We start from the raw sequence: 20,903 nt of genomic DNA on the forward strand, positions 1-20,903 counted from the left end.
ACATCTTACACATAGCAAAGTACCTTGAGTCTGTACTCCATCTGGGGTAATATCGTATTTAGTACTGCAGGTGAAATTTTGTGTAACTCCAGTATAATATCATTTATGTGCTGAATAGCAAGACAAGGTTCTTCTTCCTCCTTTGGTCCATTACTTAAACCAAGTGATGATGAATACAGCTAAACAAAACAAAAACACTTATAGTGAATCAAACCATCATCGTTAAGAGCATCTCCATGCTGCAGAATCAAGGAGCCACATAACACACCAAGCAAGATATAATTATCACCGTCAAACAATGCACATGTAGGACTTGTCAATAAATTGTTAATTACTAACGTAAATAAAATCGTCTGAAACAAATTTCGTTTACCTTTAGAAATAAAGTATGTAACTTCTCGTTGAAGTAATACAATACTACAATACTATTCAACTCATCCAAATCTTTGTGCCTTGTCAACTACCAATGCTTCCAAGTTTCCATCCTAAACCAACGTAATTCTCACACCAAATTTCCCAATGATCAGTCCAACGATTTATGTGTCTATCAAACACAGAGAACCACACAGTCATGTGGCAGCATTAATTACTACTGGTATATCAATAACAGTACAGCTGTGCTGCAACGATCACCATTCCAAAAGCATGAAATGGATAGTCTAGAAACAACTAGCGGTGTCAATGCCTAAGCTTATTTGGGCACTCATTCTATCTTGGCTCAAAAGCAAAATGCAAAACGAAGAGCATTGCTGAATTCTCCTGCCTTTCTGTTCTGTGTCTGTGTGTCAAGTTTAAACCCCTAAAATCGTTTGAGTTTTTAAATGTATTTGTAATAAACAGTATTTTGTTTTGACTGACTAACTAACTTTCTTCAGATGAGTTTTCTCACTCTGCTTGCTTTCTCTGATAAAGTTCTTTGCTATAAAGTACCCTGGGAAGAAGCATTTTCTCAATCAGTTAGAAAATGCAGCTATCACGTTTTTGTGTGAGCAGTGCTATGCATGCTCCACCATCTGACACTTGCATGTACATCTGCTGACACTCGCACCCACTTCCTTGTTCTCAGTTATCCTAAAAGTTTTGTGATGAGTCCTTGTTCTCAGTTATCCTAAAAATTTTGTGATGAGTCATGCGAGGAGTCGTATGGATGCTGAGATAAGACAACAAAGCTAGCGTAACTTCTCTCTGCTACAGCATCTAATAAAACATGCTACAACTTGTCCAGAATGCTACACTTCAAAATGAATGCATCTGACAAAAGCAAACTTCATAAGCTCTCGCAGATGTACTATAATAGTTGAACTTTCTTACATATAACGGCTATAACGGCTATTTGTTTAGATTGCATATAGTACCAAAGTCGAATGCAGCTGCTAAGAGTTGTCAGTAAGCAAGTACAGTACTTCCGAAGGTACTAGGAATAATTAATTAACAAACAAACTACCAAAGTAACTCAATCTGTCATTACAATGCATACATGTGATTTGTTGTGATATTCTCCATGCAAAAAGTTAATAAAAATAAAGATTAAAACGTACTTAGGAAGAATAGCTACACAAGCCAGCAAAAAGCTAACAAACAAGTGTGAATGGTTCAAAAATGTACTAACCTGATTGAAAGTGCCATGACTAACTCACCACAGAAAAAAGATGTAACAGTGTGAGCTAGTTATAGCAACCTCAATCTGGTAAGTATAATTTTTGTTATCGGCGTGGGCACTACTTAATTACTAGTATATGGTTTCAAGTCACCGAAGCACTTACACTTTATCTAATGCACTATTCAAAGTGGTTTCAAAGCACCTCCTGATGAGTTTTAGTTAAACTGGTTTCAAATGTGTTGGAAATCCTTACTACAGCGTTTACACTTAACATTTACAAGAAACAAACTTGAAACCTGTTTAAACCAGATTATCGGGTGTCAGAATAACAAGACCTGACTGTATTATGGATTCATGAAGCTATGTGTACTACAACCCTACCTTGTTTTCATACTGTCTCAAGTGTTACATTCCTCTCACTGTGCATACAATCCTATCTTGCTCCCATTACTTCATTTTTCTAAAATGTTCTTGTACTTATTTCCATTCATTTTTCTATATTGCCCTTGGAGAGCTGCATGATCTAAATCACTACCACCTGTCAAGATGCACCCACCCTTTTCTCCAGATATGGTCATCACACCCAAGTGCCCTAGATTCCATACTGTTTCCACATCACAGATAGCAACAAGAAGGCACTGGTGTAACATGTGGCATAAGAATTCTTTCCAGTCACTCCTACCATAAATCTGACTAGCCAATGCTAAATTCTGTAGAAATTAGGTCTCTTGCAATACCACTACTTCATTATTCAAAGTAGCCTCATTACACGTCATCACTTAAGAAATGCTAAGAATGCAGCAAACGGGGCATTTTGTTAATATATCTACATAACTCAGCCACACAAGAACTGAGCTTGTGTAATTCTCCAATCCATAGTGGTTTTAGGCTTGTGGATTCAAACTAACTTCGAAGGGTTATCTCCAGTAAATATAAGAAGTATGAAACAACCTCTTGCTCAAATGAAGCCAAGAGCTTGGTAACAACATCTGCAGTGTGGCAACTGGCCTTGTCTTTTTTATTGTGATCACAAAAAGTCTCCAGCAATCGTTGCTTCTTTCACAAAGCTGGTCACAATGATGCCATGAAAAAGCCTGATATGCATATGCAGAAGAATCCCATTTCTTTTGCCACGCAAGAAATGTGGCAATCCACCTGCACTAGCTCGTCACTAGCCTGCAACATGTTTCTTTTGCCTGTCAGTGTTCAAAGATGGCCTGGCAACTTATCGCTTTTAACAGATTTCCCTACATCAAATCTCAAGGAACAATAAAATGTAAATTTGTTTTGGCAGCAGCCATGCAACAGATATCAATTGATTCATAATACTAATAAGATAATGAGGATGTTAAGATATCAAATAAATTTTTCAATTTTTCATTCTGCTATTTTCGGCATTCATGACAGCAGATCAGCCAAACACAACCTTCTAAATGTTAGTACATAGACATCATTAGCAGTGAGATTACCTCATATGACGTTTCAGATGTCAAGAATCTTAATCGCAACACAGTAGTAAGCTTCTCTTTATTGTTACTATTACTACGTGTGTTACGCTCAACCAGATCAGTCTGGTTCGTAAGGTCTCTTTCTTGTAAGCAACAAAAGGAAACACTGCCTCAAAAGTGCTTAGACCATCATGGCTGTCTAGACAGAAGACAAGAATTTACACAGGATCCAATTGGGTCCAAGAAGCATCGTTTTTAAGTGACTAGATCTATAAAGCACTGTTTCCTGTAAGTGCTGCAGGTTGCGATGACCTGGAATGATGTCCAGCCACTGTGCAATACCTGTGTGCACTGTGCCTAACACTGCCACATGTGGCCTACCTCCACCCACAAGTCGCTATACTTTGCCAATGTCTCAGTCTGTTTCCTGGCGATGTTGCCATCAGCAGGACAGCTAATATCAACAAAAACACAAATGTTTGTCATCTTATTTCTGAAGCAGATGTCAGGTTGATTCGCACCAATCTTCTTAGCAGTAGGGATGCCTGTATCTCACGTCATAGTGATGTCGTCCATCTCTACAAGCCTATCACGATGATGCCGGTACCATCTGCTGTCCACAGAAATCCTAACTGACGACAAATGTCCAAGTGGATAATGGAGGCCACCTGATTGTGTCGATCAGTGTAGTCCATCAGTGCCAAGGCCCTACAATCTGCCACAATGTGATCGAATGTCTCCAGGTATGCACTGCACAAGCGGCAAGTGGGACTGACATCATGATGCAGAATGCCGCGCTCACAATACAGACTCCGTAGAGCTTAGTCTTGAGCAACAACTAGTCCCTCGGTTGAAGTAGGAAGATTCCATGACTTCAGCCATCCATAGGTCTCTTTCATGTCCACAGGCAGTTTCTCAGTGAGACGGCAATAATGACCGTGCCTAGGCTTTCTTCCCCAGGACTGTACATGAAGAAAACTGTTGCAAATGCAAAAATGTTTCGCATCCATCTGAAGTGCTAGCTTGAAGACACCATCACACAGGATGGTCTCACTTCCATGCAGGCTCTGCGACTTGTTGTCTCTAGCCAGACTCCCCTGCAGCTGTGCAGTAAACTGATAAGCAATGCGTTGAATCGAACTAGAGGACATACTAGAATCATACTTCCTGTACCATTTGCACGAAGGATCAGAGTTGTTACAAAGGTAACAGTCAAGCCTCACAATACAAGGCTGATACATTGACTCAATCTGTTGTAACCCTTGACCGCCCTCAGAGAACGGACTGTCCAGCCGATCAATGTCTGCCACAGGAAGAGGGGTACCGTGCATAGAGAGAAGTTTCCTGGTCTGCCAATCAAGCTGCTGAAGGTCCATGGTCCTCTAACGAATGACACCAACCGTAAGTAAGAACCGGTAGTGCAACCTTGTTGATGGCAAGAATCTTGTTCCGGCCGTACAACTCAGGCCAGAGAACCATCTTCACTCTACAAAAAGTACTCACGATGGAGCGTCTTCCAGATAGTGATGTGCTGAACCCCTTTCTCTCATCCACACATTATTATTGTTATGGCCACCTAATTCATTAATAAAATAAATTTAAAGAGAGACTGGTTTGGCTAGTAATGAACCTAATGACATAGTACTATGTATCTGATTTTGCATCATGTGTGTTGCACTGTGTATGTAGGGCAAGTCTATTTAAAGATATTGCTATTCATAAATAAATATTATTATGTATTATTAACTTTTTAGTATATTAAGGTACTTGTAATAGACTTTACAAACCAGACTGATATGGTTGAGCACGACATATTTTTTTAAAAAATATACAAATACCATTGCACAAAACGCATGAGATAATAAGGGTTAATTGACAGCCAGCAGTGGCGTGTGTCATAAAATAATAATGATTTGTACGTACAACAACACTCGTCCATGGATACATGCATTTATTCACTTTTCCAAACTATTAGAGTCTAGAACATAACAGCTGAGGCCATTGTTGTTTGCATAGCAACTTGCTCAGCGCATGGCGTACAATATCTAGTCAAACTAATTCTGCATGCAACTTATACCACGTTTACACTGGCACGTTCAACCGGGCCGGGCCGTGCCAGCTCAGTGCTGCGCGGTCAAACGTGCCAATGTAAACATAACCGGGCCAAAATGGGAATAACGATAGTAAGCTGGCTCAGTCCATTCAATTTGAGTGAGCTGGATCAGTGTGGCCTGGTCCCGTCGAGTAGACTAGTGCAAATGCAACTAGGCTAGATGGCACGGTTATATATATCGACAAAGCATGCGCAGCTGACTCCCGAATATGGCATGGTCTGACAACAAATTGCTATGCCTCTTTCATTGTGGGAGACAAAACCATCAAAAGTTAGCTGGAGGAATGTCGCTACAACAAACCCATATTTTCTAGACTGACAAGCGATTCCAAAATAACTCTCTTGAGTGTCAGCTGCAGTCTCTTGAGTGACTTTGCCTACCACACTCAATCATACCGTTTTAAGACAAGAGCACACGCAAAGCAATTCCCCTGGTGTCCATTTACATCACGTTTAGGACACGTGATAACTATGTGATAATAAACCACACCTATCTTGCCTGTTCGTAGAGTAACAGTGTAAAATGCTTGCAGCCTTGCTCAAAAATTCACACCTTGCTGGACTACTCAAACAGGCTGGCTGGACTACTCGAACAGGCTGGCTAGACTACTCGAACAGGCTGGCTAAACTACTCGAACAGGCTGGCTGGTCACCATTTGTCTTGTCAGTGTAAAGTGCTAAACGTAGTGTTAAAGAAATTATCTGACCTGCCTACATGTGAGCATTTCTACTGCAGACACATGCTGAATGTTATTTATGCCTTTAGCTAATTTAGCCATTAAAAAGCATTGTCAGAAAATGATCTAAGTGGTGGAGTTGCAGGTGACATTTTCGCAGATATAAAAGCTACAAGGCTAAAGCTTAGAAAGAAAAATAGCATGTTCACCTCTTCATTAATTAACTTAATTGTTAAATGTTCGAAGCTCAAAAAAAAGGTAATAAATCCTTGGTTTCTGATGAGTTCTGCAACTATCTTAAAGTGGCACTGTTATACTTGCACTGTACCCCTTAATCTACAAAACTGGCTACGCCACTGCCTGAAGTAGTGTGTTCCATAAATTTACTGACTTTAGTCTATCACCGGGGAATGGGGTCAACGAAAAACCATTTTTGCTTTAAGTAGAACTGAAATATACAAACAAAGGTGGCAATACACTGCCATTACTATATTACACAAAGTGAAAACAGTTACAACACTGGACAATAGAAACAAATACATATTACACTATTTTATTTACTATCATTAGTATTATTCTTACGTATGTAAACTCGTGTCATCTGTCTAAATAGACAAGATCTAAGAACCTAGAAGCAGAGTTTGCTTCCAGTGCTTAGTATAGACCTTACAAATCAAATAAATCTGGTGGAGCACAACAATATGATGATAAGACCTCAAAAATCTGGCTGAGCATGATAATAATACTAGTTACGGAAATGGCAATCACATTTAAGGTACAATTAAGGTACAATTAAGGCAACAGTTACACTCACACTCAATAATTACACCATAATTATAACACCTACTGATTGCAAGAATGGTTCAAGATCTGCTGATGCCGTCATCCATAGCTCTCTACACAGTTCATATGCAGCAGGGTTCTTTGACTACAATTCACAAGTGTAAAATCAAAATCATTAATTATGTACATACGAAAAATGCAGAAAAACTGACAACATAATGCAAGTTCATGAATGAAAACATGAAAACATCTCTGACCTGATTAACCAGAGGCATTAGCACCATATCAAGAATGTCTCTAGATATGGTTTCAGCACTTGAGAGGTAATGTTCAATAATCTTCACCATTGAGCTGACAGCCTTTGGTTTGTTCTGAACCACACTACATACACATATACTAAGTACACAAGTCATTCCATCTATTACCTAAATTATATGCCATGGCAAAACTAAATGGCATTAGTTTCAGGTCTAAGAGCATGTTCACACCAGGCCTAATCATGATTAGTGTAACGCCATTCTAATGCCATTCTAAAGTCATACAGAGTAGCAATACAACTGCATTAGTGGCGTTAGTGGTTGCACGTGACTTTGGTACGTGAGGCAGTACAAGAAGAGCATGCCGTCGATGTTTCTGATGTGTGTTGTATGTTTAAACGTACAAATGCAGCAACAACATGGCGACATGTACGGAAGCGCACTCAGATGTGTCCTCCGTGCCTGTGACAACTTCCTGCCGTTTCTGAAGGAGCTGCCAGAGAAAGCAAACAAACTGTTTCCTTCTTCAAACATAAAGCAATGGATTCAAGACAATTCACACAAATTCTTGCCAGATATGACGGATGAACACTGTCGAGGCTAATTACATTCACCCACGTGACTTACTAATCATAGTTAGTGGTATGAACACGCTTGCGCTAATGTTGGCCTAATCACAGTTAGCCTAATCATCGTTAGTCTAGATGTTGGTGTGAACACGCTCTAAGTCTCCACCTACTTCACTGATTCTAAAATGACTGCCTTTGATAAACTGTGATGTTGCAGTTTCTAAGTCAACAAAACAAAGCGTCTTCCACACACCAATATTAAGCATTTACTAAACAGGATGCTACTCTGATAATAAATTTCTAGATGCTTTCTACAACTTCACTTCAACTACCCAACCACATTCTTGGCTATCCTCACTAAGAGTCAAACGCATTGGCTTTAACATGTCCATACGAAAAGTGCATAACGAAAAACAAGTATAACTGCAAACGACTGCATCTCAAATAGCATTATAGTCCTTGTCAATATGCTTTTTCATTGATCAGCTGGCAGTGCAAACGTCACAAAGGTTTCTGCAAAGTAGAGACGCCAATGACCACGACTACAGTACCCTGGTTATCAGTGATGATCCTAAACTCAGTATCTGCAAACAAACCTGATCTTATGCCTTGTCTCAAGTAGCAGTAAACCCTTTCCCTGCGTGACCTGAGCACAAACTCTGATGTCATGGCACCTGACAAGCAAGTGATTCTATTTCAACTAAACTTAAATAGAAACATGTCCAATGGAAATGCAAAGAGATGTAAATATTGCACAAACCATTATAAATACAAGTTTTGCATAATAGCAATGATGTCGTGAGTCTTTCCAACTCAGTGGACAACAATGTACAAAGTGTGAGTTGGATTGGAATAATAGGTTGTCAGAGACATTCACAGTCCGAAATGGGCTAAGACAGAAGAGTGTACTATTCTGAATGTTGTTCTATATTTATGTTGATGATATATACAGCAGTTGGAAAGTCTTTGTTTCAATCATCAGATTTCTGTTCATAAAACTAGAGGATCGCAGAATTCCAAAGGCTTTAAAGGCTCTTCCGACCCTTTCTTCTATGTGAATATCAACTCCTTAACGTTCAGTTATAAAACCCAAGTATTTAAAATCATTCACACACACACACACACACACACACACACACACACACACACACACACACACACACACACACACACCACACCACACCACACCACACCACACTACACCACACGAGCAGACTACCGTATGCCCCCACCAGTGCATGCACACCACAGCATAACAAACTTTAGAAAATCACATAAGTACTTATGTACCAGCAGCCAAAACTATATATCGATAAAGTACAAAAAACATTTTGAAAAAATGAGAAAGATGTAAGGTTGCCGTGACATCTTTCATGAATTTACTCAGAATGAGCAATACATCATCCCTACATTGCATCTTCTAGAGTATAAACACATAGTGTCTAGAAAATAGTGCAATGTAGGGATGATGTATTTATTGCTCATTCTGAGTGAATTCATGAACGATGTCACAGCACACCCTACACGGTCTTGTTTCTATTCTTTTTCGTACGACAACCCTACACCTTTCTCATTTTTTCAAAATGTTTTCGTACTTTATTTGCATTATTTTTTAAACTTCTTTTAAGAAAGTAAAGAAATATATTGAAAGAACAGATAGTTGACCTCAGATCAATATACTTATAGTTATAGCAGGAGCTAGCACATCGCTAATGTACATGAAAGTCATGCAATCATTACTTGTGACTTAACTGCAACACAATTAATCATTTGCCTTATTGGTGTGAACAACAATCTTGGTATTAGCTAAAAGAGAAACATAAATGTGAACTAGTATTTATTATTGAAAGAAAATTTGTTTGTATTACTATTATGAAATAAAAGAAGATTGACTATATCTAAACCAGCATGGCTGTTGGACATCATAATATAGAATACCTTGACAGATCATGCAAACATGACTGCTAGGTCATAATCATCAGCCTAATTCTTGCTGGTTCTTACACATGGAATGGAAAGAAAGAAAAGATATGATTGTGTCAATTTTTACTTGGTCAATTCACTTCACTATAGCATGAACCACCTCATAGTGGTTGATAGGATTATGGAGATAAACAGCCTGTGATGTAATGTTATCAGTGAATGACATATCAATAGTACTAGGGCTGTGTCTTTGCCAAATAGGTGGAGGACACTTACATTCTGATGACCTAGCTGTACAGCTACAATAATCCACATATCAGAATATGCTAGTCTGTAACAAGTGAGCAGCTGCAAGTATTTCCACATCAGTTCCCCAAGTTCCTTCGTTTTCCATTCCCACCGAACTAATGTAAGTGTCAATAGCATTTACTGGATTGGAGTCACCGTGATTTCTAGTGTGAGCAGCTAGGAAATGAGAAATGAGTCTCATATGGGCTACTATGGAATGGCAAATTGCCAAATGTTGGTCTTGAGACCCTGTGATAACATGCAACAGAGAATGAAACAGACAATTGCCATTACCACGTATTCTTACTACAGTTCTTCTATTGGGATGTTTGAGGACTACACTGGGTCCACCTAGTTGCACTTTGTTGTTAGAACTGACGTCAATGCTTGCAAGTAGAAGAGAGAAGAAGCCAGAAACGTGTTTCTAGACAGCAATAAATCCAGCAAGGAATCACTTATCTTAGCTCGAAAGATTCAAACAGATTTTACCTCCAGAGAACTTCACAACAATTCTAAATCTACACGTACACCCGGATTCAAACCGCTTCCGTTCTGAGAGTAAACATGCGCAGTAGATGCATTCTTTCATTGCGAGGCAACAAACGCCGCCATTTCGCTAGTAACGGAATGTGCGAGCAGATGTGCAGTACACGGTGTTGGCGAGGTGAACATTGACGGTAGAAATCGACACACTCCCCGTGTAGCGCTCGGTGCAGGGAACGTGTAAGTTGGATTTGGTGCTAATGTAATCAGAAGTTAGAGAGAAACGCTAGCGGTAGAAGAGCGGCTGCAATCAGCCTAAACTCTTCGATCGCTGGAAGCGTTACGAAATGGCAACGACATGTACAGTCTACATGGGACTGGTGTGGGCGTGTATTCGAATAAACTGGAAGGTGTAGCATTCACGTCATCGAGAAAATTTACGCGGGGTCAGTCCCTCGAGAGAGGACCATGCACTGCAATGACAAATTTGAGTACTCATGGAAATGATCCTTTGCAAGCGTAGAGGTTTGGCATAGAAATCAGCTTTGCAGCATAAACAGTTGATGCTGCTACCTGCCCTTACAAAAGAACTGAACACAAACTCAACCCTACATACCAACGCTACCGCATTGGTGATATGCAAACGTGTTTCTAAACGTAAGTATTTAACATCACCACTACTATTACCTGACAGTATTGATGCAAGTTCTAATGACCTGCTTGCCTATGTCCACAAGATCATAATTATGGCAAAGACCAAACACCTTGATTGATGAAGCAACCTAACAATAGACAAGCAAGATAACACAAGAAGAAATAAACACGTAGCCATGTGAAACAAAATTTTACCATGGGCAAGTCACATGGCACTCTTATTAGAGTGTCTATTACCTAAGCATACTTCAGTCCTGTTTGTCATTTTTCTGACCTGCTAGTACTCTAAAATGAGTTACTTGAGTACTTTACTATTACAATATACATATATATTCAATGTATTTCAGTAAATGCGTAAATTCCAATTGACACACACTTCACATGTTTGGCTGCAAATCCATTCATATGACCTTCAAACATGTAAGTACTTCAAGAGTGATTGCTGTAAGTACTATAACCACATGCACTGAGTGGATGAATAAGCTCACTAAACGTACACGAGTTGCTGGTACACTAAAAAGACTGAAACATTACAAGAACTGTTTCATTGGTCACAATCATGGTGGTAACTACAATAAACAGACCACAAAATCCTTTCTGGATCACCAAACCCATCTAAGCCACAGGAACAATCATGATAAACATGGCAATCCAGCCAACACTACTTTCTCAATTCAACACCCAGTAAATAACTCTAGTGACATATTAGACACGTGAATTGCTGTCTGACAGTACTAAAGCTGTTTGCAGTGGCTATAAATAAAGAGATACATTCGCTTGTCCGTTGACCAAGATTTCTCTGTTCTGTGTAAAGTTCCTATTCAGTAGACTTTACAATGATCATTGACTCAATCAGACATCTTCACTTCTTGAGTATTGATTTTAGTCTATTTAGTTAATCTCCAGTTCCACAGTACTTGTGGACATTTCAAGCAGCCATAGTCAGAGTGCAGACCCTAAAGCATTAACGCCATGTTTGTCGACAATAACTATTATCTTACATATTCTGAGTAACTTTACAAACATCTTACTCACTTAGTGCAAAACTTCCTTCTGTAAAGTAGAACTCTTCACTTTGTCTTCATTACAACTTGTATGTAAGTTACTATACCATTTACACGTCAAAATTGTCACTTGCCACGTTAAATTCATATTTTGTCACACCGAAGTAGTTTGTAGTCAGTCAGATCAAATTCACAAGACATCAATCAAATCCGTAGTACAGTCAAACCTCGCTAATCCAAAACTTGCTAATCTGAATTTTCACTAATCAGAAATACCTTTGGAGTCCTGCCCTGCCTTGTGTACCCAGATCCTATTAGGCAGCCTGATATGGGTTGCAGTTATCTAGTTTTCAGCAAATGTGCATATCTGACTATTTTAATCCTGACTGTCACAATATTTAGAAGTACATGTAGTCGTTGCAGCGGTGTCCTCAAAGGAAAAGTCCAACAAAATAAACTTAACTTGTATGAGTAGATCTTACAAAGAAAAATCAATCAATAAGTTACTCTGTTAGCTTCGCTTTCATAAACGAGAATGAGCAATGTTTCTGTGATGTGCAACGCCCACGTGCCAGCTCTCTGCTTCCTGGTGGATTAAGCTCCACCCACTGCAAATGAATCAATGAGTTTACAAATGATTACTACGGATATATCGAGACTGCCAGATGTGAATGCAAAGATATTATGAAGACCTGCCTCCTTGCCGTCAGTGGTTCCCCTCTAAAGTAAAATGGTGTTGGTAGAGCTGTTTTTCCGTCAGACTTTCTAGCAGAATTCCTCATTACTACGGCTTACCTAGAGAACGTGCTTTTCCTTGTGTAATTGTTTATATCCTTGTTCTTTTAATATCAGAGAAGTATTCAGTGAGCTGTCTAGTGTGTGCAGCAGAAGACGTTCTTATTTTCACATCTGGTCTGCTCATTTCTTTTGCCACTGATTGGTAAAAGGTTACAATCACGGATATAAAAATAAGATCGCCTTCTGTTGCACACGCTGGATGTCGCACTGAATGTTTCTCTTTGAATATTAAGGACAGCGCACTGAACGTTTCTCTTCGGATATTAAAAGAACAAAGATAAACAAATACTCAAGGAAAATTGAGGTCTCTAGGTAAGCCGTAGTAATGAGGAATTCTGCTTGAAAGTCTGATGAAAATACAGCTCTACCAACACCATTTTACTTTAGAGAGAATCACCGACAGCAAGATGGCAGATCGTCATAATATCTTCGCATTCACATTTGGCATTCTCGATATATCCGTAGCAGTCGTCTGTAAAAGCACTGATTCATTTGCAGTGAGTGGAGCTTAATTCACCAGGAAGCCAGTACATAGGCGTTGCACATCACAGAAACATCGCTCGTTCTCGCTTACAAAAGCAAAGATAATGAAGTAACTTATACCAATCAATTTGCCTTTGTAAGATCTACTCATAAAAGTTTAAGTTGATTTTTGTTCGACTTCCCTTTCACCACAAACATGACATACTGTAAAGATATACGTAAATGCACCAGAGGTCTGAGTGTCTGAGGCAAGATCTGGACCTCCAAAGCTACACATACTGGCATTTCTTGGCAGTCTGAACAACTCCACTAATCCGAACAGGGCTTGGCACGGGGCTGTTCAGCTTAGAAAGGTTCTACTGTTTGAAAGATCAAGTTTGTAATCTGTGAAATCAAATTTACAATGTGTCAAATCAAAATTATCATACTAAGATTACATCAAATTTGTAGCTTGTCAAACCAGCTTTGTGGTCGGTCAACTCAAATCTGGACGATGTGATTATCAAATCAAATGAGAAAGATATCTAATCAAATGTACCTAAGATGTATCATATATTTAGCACTATTTTTTACAATAAGAGCAATGAAATTTAAGGTACAGGGTCACGGTTGGACATGCGCACTTGAGCCAATCTCAAGTGAGGTAGCTTTTGCGTCATAGCTATTGTACATAACATATGTTCAAGTGTCCTGGCAAGAAAATCAGTTTCGATCGCCAGTAAGCTCTTTGCATGCGCAAAGGTCATTAGATGAAACTACTGCAAAACTGGCTACTTAGGTGTCAATTGACGAGCACGGCAGCAGTGTAAGGTTTGAAACAATACAAATTATTGATGCTCACTGTGAATTGTACAATACAAATTTTTGGTGCTCACTATAAACTGAGTGCGCTCGTTACTCTGAGAGAAAAACGTGACTACAGCAGATGCCACATATGGAAACGTGACGTGTGTGTGTTCTGGTCACGTGCAGAGCGTAAGGAACCCCGATCTGGCTCGAATTTTACCAAAACTCCAGTGTAGCAACCTCAGTTTGAGGATTTAGAAGAAAAATTCCTAGAACTACATCTAAAAAGCCTAGAATTTAGCTACCAGAGTCACGGTCTAACGCAAACTCATGCTGCAACGTCTTGATCGTTTCAATTCAGGCTATAGAGAGACTTCAGTCAGCTTTGCCTTCAGTGCAAATTAGAGCGTCTAAGTCCTTGCAGTTACTGAGTGTTTGAAAACGTGCACCCTTTTCAAAGGGATGCAGTGCGCATGTCCGAGCGTGACCCTGCACCTTTAAATCTGCCACATAGAACATGTATAAATTCAAAGTGACACTTCCTTGTAATGAGTTATCATAAATAAAACTACATTACAATTTACAAGTACTATCAAAAGAAAGTTAGAATAACTGCATAATCAGGTAAACAATACAACTAAAAACTATGTATCATTCTTACAAAATGATCTCACCTCCAAGATGTTATAGTAATACCAAAATTGCTGAGAACCTGGTGCTGGTGGAGATTTCATCCTTCTCAAGTACAACTCCAACACCAACTACAAACAAAAGGTGCTAAAGCTAAAGTATTTTAAAAGCAATCAATTAAATCTTATGGTAAAAATTAATTAACCCATCATATGAGAAACCACCCAAATATGTATATTGCTAAATTTGACATCCAAGGCATTAAGAACTAATTAAGCATTATACATAATAATTTAACAACACAATGCCACCCTTCCTTGGCAATAAAATCAACAATGAGTTGACAACAGAACACCACAACTAACCCTTATACAAAACCAACTTAAGTTTACCCATAACACCAACTCAAATGTATACACTGATGAGACTAACAACTACTGCATTCCATTTAACAACAGACACTGTAAACGTAGAAATCTTCGCGTAATTAAAATTTTTGCTACTTTCGTAGCTGACACATTTTCACAAAATAAACACCACGCGAAATTTACAAAGACATGGCCCAGTCCTCACGTGACATACCTGCGCAAAGTCCCGTATAAGAATACTGTTCAATCTTTATAGAATACTAGTAGTTCTACAGTACTAGAGCTGGTAACACAACACAATCAAATAAGGATACTGTTCAATCATTAAACTTTATAGTACTACTGTACTAGCTAGTAAGTGTAGTATATACATACGAGAACTTGTAATGTGTCACATATTAGTCATGGACCGGCATTTCTGACTAGCCAGTCATTCTCAAAATAGATCGACTTGAGTTAACAGCCAGACCGACTGAGCGCGTGCTAAGGACGCAGTTACTTGTGACATCTAGTGATGAGGATGACGGCAGTATTCAGACAAATAGCAGAGTTTGACGAATCAAAGGAGGAATGGCTACTTTACGCAGAGAGGTTAGAACAATACTTTGCAGCGAATGGCATAGACGACGCTAATAGACAAAGAGCTATTCTATTAAGCTTGACTAGAGCTCGCACCTATCGAACTCTACAAAGTCTAGTGGCTCCACGAAGCCTAACGAGAAGTCAGTCGAAAAAATACTACAATCGTGACAGAACATTTCGACCCGAAGCCATCAGTAATAGTACAACGATTTAGATTTAACAGTCGATCGCAAGAAGGTGAGTCAGTCGCTAAATTCACAGCAGAACTGCAGCGACTCAGTGAACATTGCAAATTTGGGGCGCTACTTAGTGATATGCTACGAGACAGACTAGTTGTAGGAATAATGAATGACCATATAACAGCGACGGCTGTAGGCAGAAAAAGAGCTGACATTCAAGAGGGCGTATAAATTAGCGATTGCACAACAAACAGTCAAAAAGAATACGGCAGAGCTTGCAATACTCATTGCTTACAGAAGGAAGCAATGAGTATGCCTGGCAACCCAGAAGGAGAATCCGTACACCAATTACAAAAGCAACGAGTACCCAAAGCAAGTAACAGACCAACTGACAACATACCCGGTTGTTGTTATTGCTGTGGTAAACAGTGACACAAACAGTTCAAGTGCTGGTTCAAGGATGTCAAATGTTTTGGTTGTGGCAAAATTGGGCATGCCAAGGCTGTTTGTTGCACAGTGAGAAAAATGGCTCAGAAAGATGGAAGTGGTAGAGGTACATATAAAATCGGCTATGACAAGGCGCAGTCAGATACAAATGAGGTTGAGCGGACTAGTGCAATTGTCATGCATTACACAAAGGAAAAGAGAAGCCTATGAAGACTGATAAAAACTGATAAAAACAGTTTGCGCATATAGCTAACCATGTGTCAACCGCATGTCAACCACATGTCGAGAAAATGGCTGTACAGCCAATGTTGTTTGGGACTTCTCTTGGCAAGAGACGCTTCTTTAAAGGATTGGTCGATCCTGATAAAGACGCTGGATATTATGCAGTTATTGAAACGCTTTGAAAACTGCCTAAATCTAGCGACAGGACTTCCTTTTTCACGGAAGCACAGCGGAAGTGGACTGTAACTTGTTCTAAGAACACAGAAGCGAGAGCTCAGCTGCTGCAGAGAGCTGATCCCATACAATCAAGAGAGAAAATGACAATTGGCAGCAGTTGGTTTATGACGACTGTGAAGGAACAAAGCAAAAACACAGCTGTAGCAGATGCTGGCTCTGTCCAAATGAAGCACACTCTACTTCAGGTAACGAGTTGGTTTCAGTGAGCATTTGTTTATTTTGTTCAAAGCTTGCAGTACATGTTGATGAATTTTTCACTGAGGATGTAATGGGACAGAATACATTTGTGTTAGAGTTGGACAGAATTTCCAAGAAGCGGCTTTCCTTTCAGTCGGAATTACGGAGATATGAACTTGGAGCTACGTACAAGTGTCATAGTCTGATATGAACAAAGATATCAGTAAATTTTATTGGTATGCACATATTATATTGCTGTATTGCTTTTCCCATAGTAATTAATATTGTACTTTGATGACCTGCTGCATTTAATAAAAGCGCCATGTCAAAGATGATTATTGGGCACCTGTTGACGATCAAGTGTAGATGTCGTGTAGACTATTAAAACTTATTAAATACTGCAATATTCAATGTACTGGTACATGTGTCTTCAATATTTGTGTAACACAAAGCAGGAGGGTGGGTGGTGGGTCTGAGGAGCAATTTCAGGAGTAGTGGTCTCCTTAGATGACATATTAATTACAGGGAGAAACGAACAAAGAGAATTTGTCTTAGGTAAGGTGTTGATAAAGTTGGAAGAGGCTGGACTAAGGCTGAATAAAGACAAATGTCGGTTCATGCAATCTGAAGTAGTGTATTTGGGACATGTCATTGACATGGGGTTACATCAGGGCAAGGGACGAATTCAAGCAATAACGGAAGCACCCACACAATACGGTAAATTCTCAACAGTTCTAGCTCCACTACATAAATTGTTATGAATAGTAAATTGGAACTGGTCATGTGAACAACAATGAGATTATCGCCAATCAAAACAACTAGTAGTGTCAGCCAAAGTGTTAGAACACTTCAATCCACACCAAGAGTTCATCGCAAACCTGTGATGCTTCGTTGTATGGTTTAGGTGCTGTATTGGCTCAAAGAGGGAAGGATGGAAAAGAACATCCAGTAGCATTTGCATCGAGAACATTGACAAAAGCAGAGAGGAACTATGCATAAGTGGAAAGAGAAGCATTGGCAGTAATTCTTGGTCTACAAAGGTTTCACAAATATCTGTTTGGTAGAGAGTTTGTGCTAGTCTCAGATCATAAACCACTCACTGGTAGGATTGTTGGGGGGAAATACGCCTCTTCCGCCAATGGCATCAGCAAGAATGATCCTATCAGGTTACAGTTATAAGTTGCAATACAAGCCAGGCCATATCGGTAATGAATATGCCTGCAGTCGATTACCCTTACTATCGTCAACAATTGAGGAAAAACAACCAGAGACAATTCAATTCTTACAGCAACTGGAATCGTCACCAGTATTGGCAGCAAAAGATGTTGGAAGATGGACAAAACAAGACCCGATACTGTCTACAGTACAATATTATGTCAACCATGGTTGGCCCAATAAACTACTAATAGAAGCATTGACTCCTTACTGGTGAAGAGCAAGTGAATTATCTACAGAAAAGGGATGCATGTAATGGGGTACAAAGTGATCGTACCACCACAAGGGCAACAACAAGTTTCGGAGGAGTAACATGCTTGTCATCCTGGTGTGGCACGGATGTAAGGCTTAGCCAGAACAATAGTCTGGTGGCCTGGACTGAACGGGGACATCGAACGCAAGGTCCAAAGTTGTTCTAGTTGTCAAGAAACAAGGAATGCACCACCAAAAGCTCCATTGCATCCCTGGTCTTGGCCCCATCAGCCGTGGTTGAGGGTACACGTGGGCTACGCTGGACCCTTGCTAGGAAAAATGTTTCTTGTACTAAATGACACTCACTCGAAGTGGATTGAAGTAGAACCTGTAGAATCAGCGATGACGTAGACTACGGTGGAAAAGTTAAGAAAAATTTCTCAACTCATGGAATTTTTGAACTGGTATCAGACAATTGGTCACTGTTCACCAGTCACGAGTTTACCAATTTTGTCCACATTACATTAAAAAGGCACCGTATCACCCATCAAGTAATAGGCTGGCGGAAAGAGCAGTACAAGTATTGAAGAAGGACTGTCTCTAGCAAAACAAGGAACATTGACATATTGCTTGACACAAGTGTTCTTCAACTACCGGATTACACTGCATTCCACAACAGGAATATCGCCTGCAGAATTATTAATGGGTCGCAAGTTACAATCACGTTTAGATTTGTTACACCCCAACTTGGAGCAAACAATACATACAAACAATGGCAACAGAAACATTTCTACTAGGGTAACCGGAATAGTATGATATACTTTTACAACAGGAAGCAATTACAACAGAGGTCATCCTTGGGTAGCTGGTGTAGTCAGTCCAAAACAGGCCCCCTAACATACACTAGCATTTTTGTCAAGTCTTGGTTGTACTACTGGCCGTATAACCCTGTTTGTTACATGACATATGTATGTAATAATAATAATAATAATAATAAATGAGTTCGCGGTCACCGTAATGCCTGCAATCTATATCGAATTGGCTAGTCATTGATCGCCGTATGGACTACACGGAAACATGTACCCCGCTGGGCTCACCTGCCGGGTTGGTGGGCGCCCAGATGAGGGTAAAGACCCCACTTGCCCATTATGGAGGGGCATAGCGACACAATGTCTTTGGACAACAAGTCGCAGAACTTACACAGGAATGCATCCATCTCGGTTGAAGGTGGCTTTGAGCAAGCGCCTGAAACAGATGCAAGACATTACCATACGTGTTGCAGTTCTCTTCGTGTGCGGTCCTGGAGCGGGAAGCCTATGCACAGGCAGTATCGTTGTCTCACTGAGCAACCGCCTGTGGACATGAAAGAGACCTACGGATGGCTAAAGGCAGCGAATCTTCCTGCTGCAACTGAGAGACTGGTTGTTGCTGCTCAAGACCAAGCTCTTCGGACTCGGTACTATGAGCGCAAGATTCTACATCGTGATGTCAGTCCTACTTGCCGCATGTGCAGTGTAGGCCTGGAAACAGTCGACCACATTGTGGCAGGCTGTAGTGCTTTGGCACCGACAGACTACACTGATCGACACGATCAGGTGACCTCCATCATTCACTGGGATGGTTGTCGTCATTTTGGGGTTTCAGTGGAGAGCAGATGGTACTGGCATCATCCTGATAGGCTTGTGGAGACGGATGACATTACTATGATGTGGAATACCACCATCCCCACTGCCAGGAAGATCAAAGCCAATTGTCCAGACATCTGTCTCAGAAATAGGAAGACAAACACTTGTCTTCTTATTGATATCAGCTGCCCTGCTGATGGCAACATTGGCAAGGAACATGCTGAGAAGTTGGCGAAGTACAGCGACTTGTGAGTGGAGATAAGCCGCATGTGGCATTGTCGAACACTGGTGGTTCCGGTGGTCTTGGGAGCTTTGGGCACAGTGCACGCAGATATTGCACGGTGGCTGGACATTATTCCAGGTCATCGCAACCTGCAGCACTAACAGAAAACAGTGCTTCTGGGATCTACTCGGATCCTTCATAAAGTCATGTCTTCTTTCTAGACAGCCGTGATGGTCTAAGTACTTCTGAAGCAGGGTTTGCTTCCGGTACTTGTAATAGACTTTACAAACCAGACTGATCTGGTTGAGCACGACAAATTAATAATAACAAATAAAAATAACAACTATAAATTTGCATCACACACAGGAATCTGGTGCAAACGACATACAGCCATACAAACACACAAACAAAATCAACAGACAACTTTACAAAATTTGTAGCTACGTACCTTTATCATTTGAGGGTCACAATATGGGACCTCTGGATAAAAGACTCTAAAAACTTGAAGAGAGCAAGCAGCGGCCAACCACTGCACACTAACATCTTGGTGCTGGAGAATATCCGGTCTCGCAAGCTCAATCGCAAATTTAACGAGATCGGTGTTTTCAAAAACTGTCGCCTTGCCGTCCTCAACTTTTCTCAGATCTTCAAACACTTTCTGAAATTCCACAAGACTAGCTAGCGTAGGAAACTGCAGGAATTTTCAGCTGACGGTCACCTTCAACTTGACCAGCTTGCCCTGCTCCAGACGACCAGCCAAACTAGGGACTTTAATTTTAGCTAACTCAGCTGACATTTCACAGTTGAACTTCTGTATGCCTACTGCGGTTTCACAAGCAGCACAGAAAGCGTATCATTGCTATCAATGACATTAAATACCGCCAAGTTTCGAATCCGCATGCGCAAACATAAGAACACCTGTACGATTGTCTTAGTGAGC

At 40.2% G+C, this 20,903-nt stretch overlaps 1 protein-coding gene across 1 annotated transcript in view; it reads right to left on the minus strand.

Moving 5' to 3' along the window:
* Window positions 1-20,808, minus strand: part of LOC134189912 (sister chromatid cohesion protein PDS5 homolog B-A-like) — a 25,543-nt gene extending 4,735 nt beyond the window's left edge. The window contains exons 1-7 of the mRNA XM_062658310.1: window positions 20,682-20,808; window positions 20,412-20,621; window positions 14,541-14,627; window positions 10,829-10,923; window positions 6,879-7,002; window positions 6,686-6,766; window positions 24-179 (exon numbers count right to left, since the gene is read on the minus strand). Of these exons, the coding sequence (XP_062514294.1) occupies window positions 24-179; window positions 6,686-6,766; window positions 6,879-7,002; window positions 10,829-10,923; window positions 14,541-14,627; window positions 20,412-20,621; window positions 20,682-20,759 (831 nt within the window). The 5' untranslated portion in view covers window positions 20,760-20,808. The remainder of the gene's footprint in view (window positions 1-23; window positions 180-6,685; window positions 6,767-6,878; window positions 7,003-10,828; window positions 10,924-14,540; window positions 14,628-20,411; window positions 20,622-20,681) is intronic.
* Window positions 20,809-20,903: the final 95 nt, after the last annotated feature.

Source organism: Corticium candelabrum, chromosome 14 (genome assembly GCF_963422355.1).
Source record: "Corticium candelabrum chromosome 14, ooCorCand1.1, whole genome shotgun sequence".
NCBI classification, from domain to species: Eukaryota; Metazoa; Porifera; class Homoscleromorpha; order Homosclerophorida; family Plakinidae; genus Corticium; species Corticium candelabrum.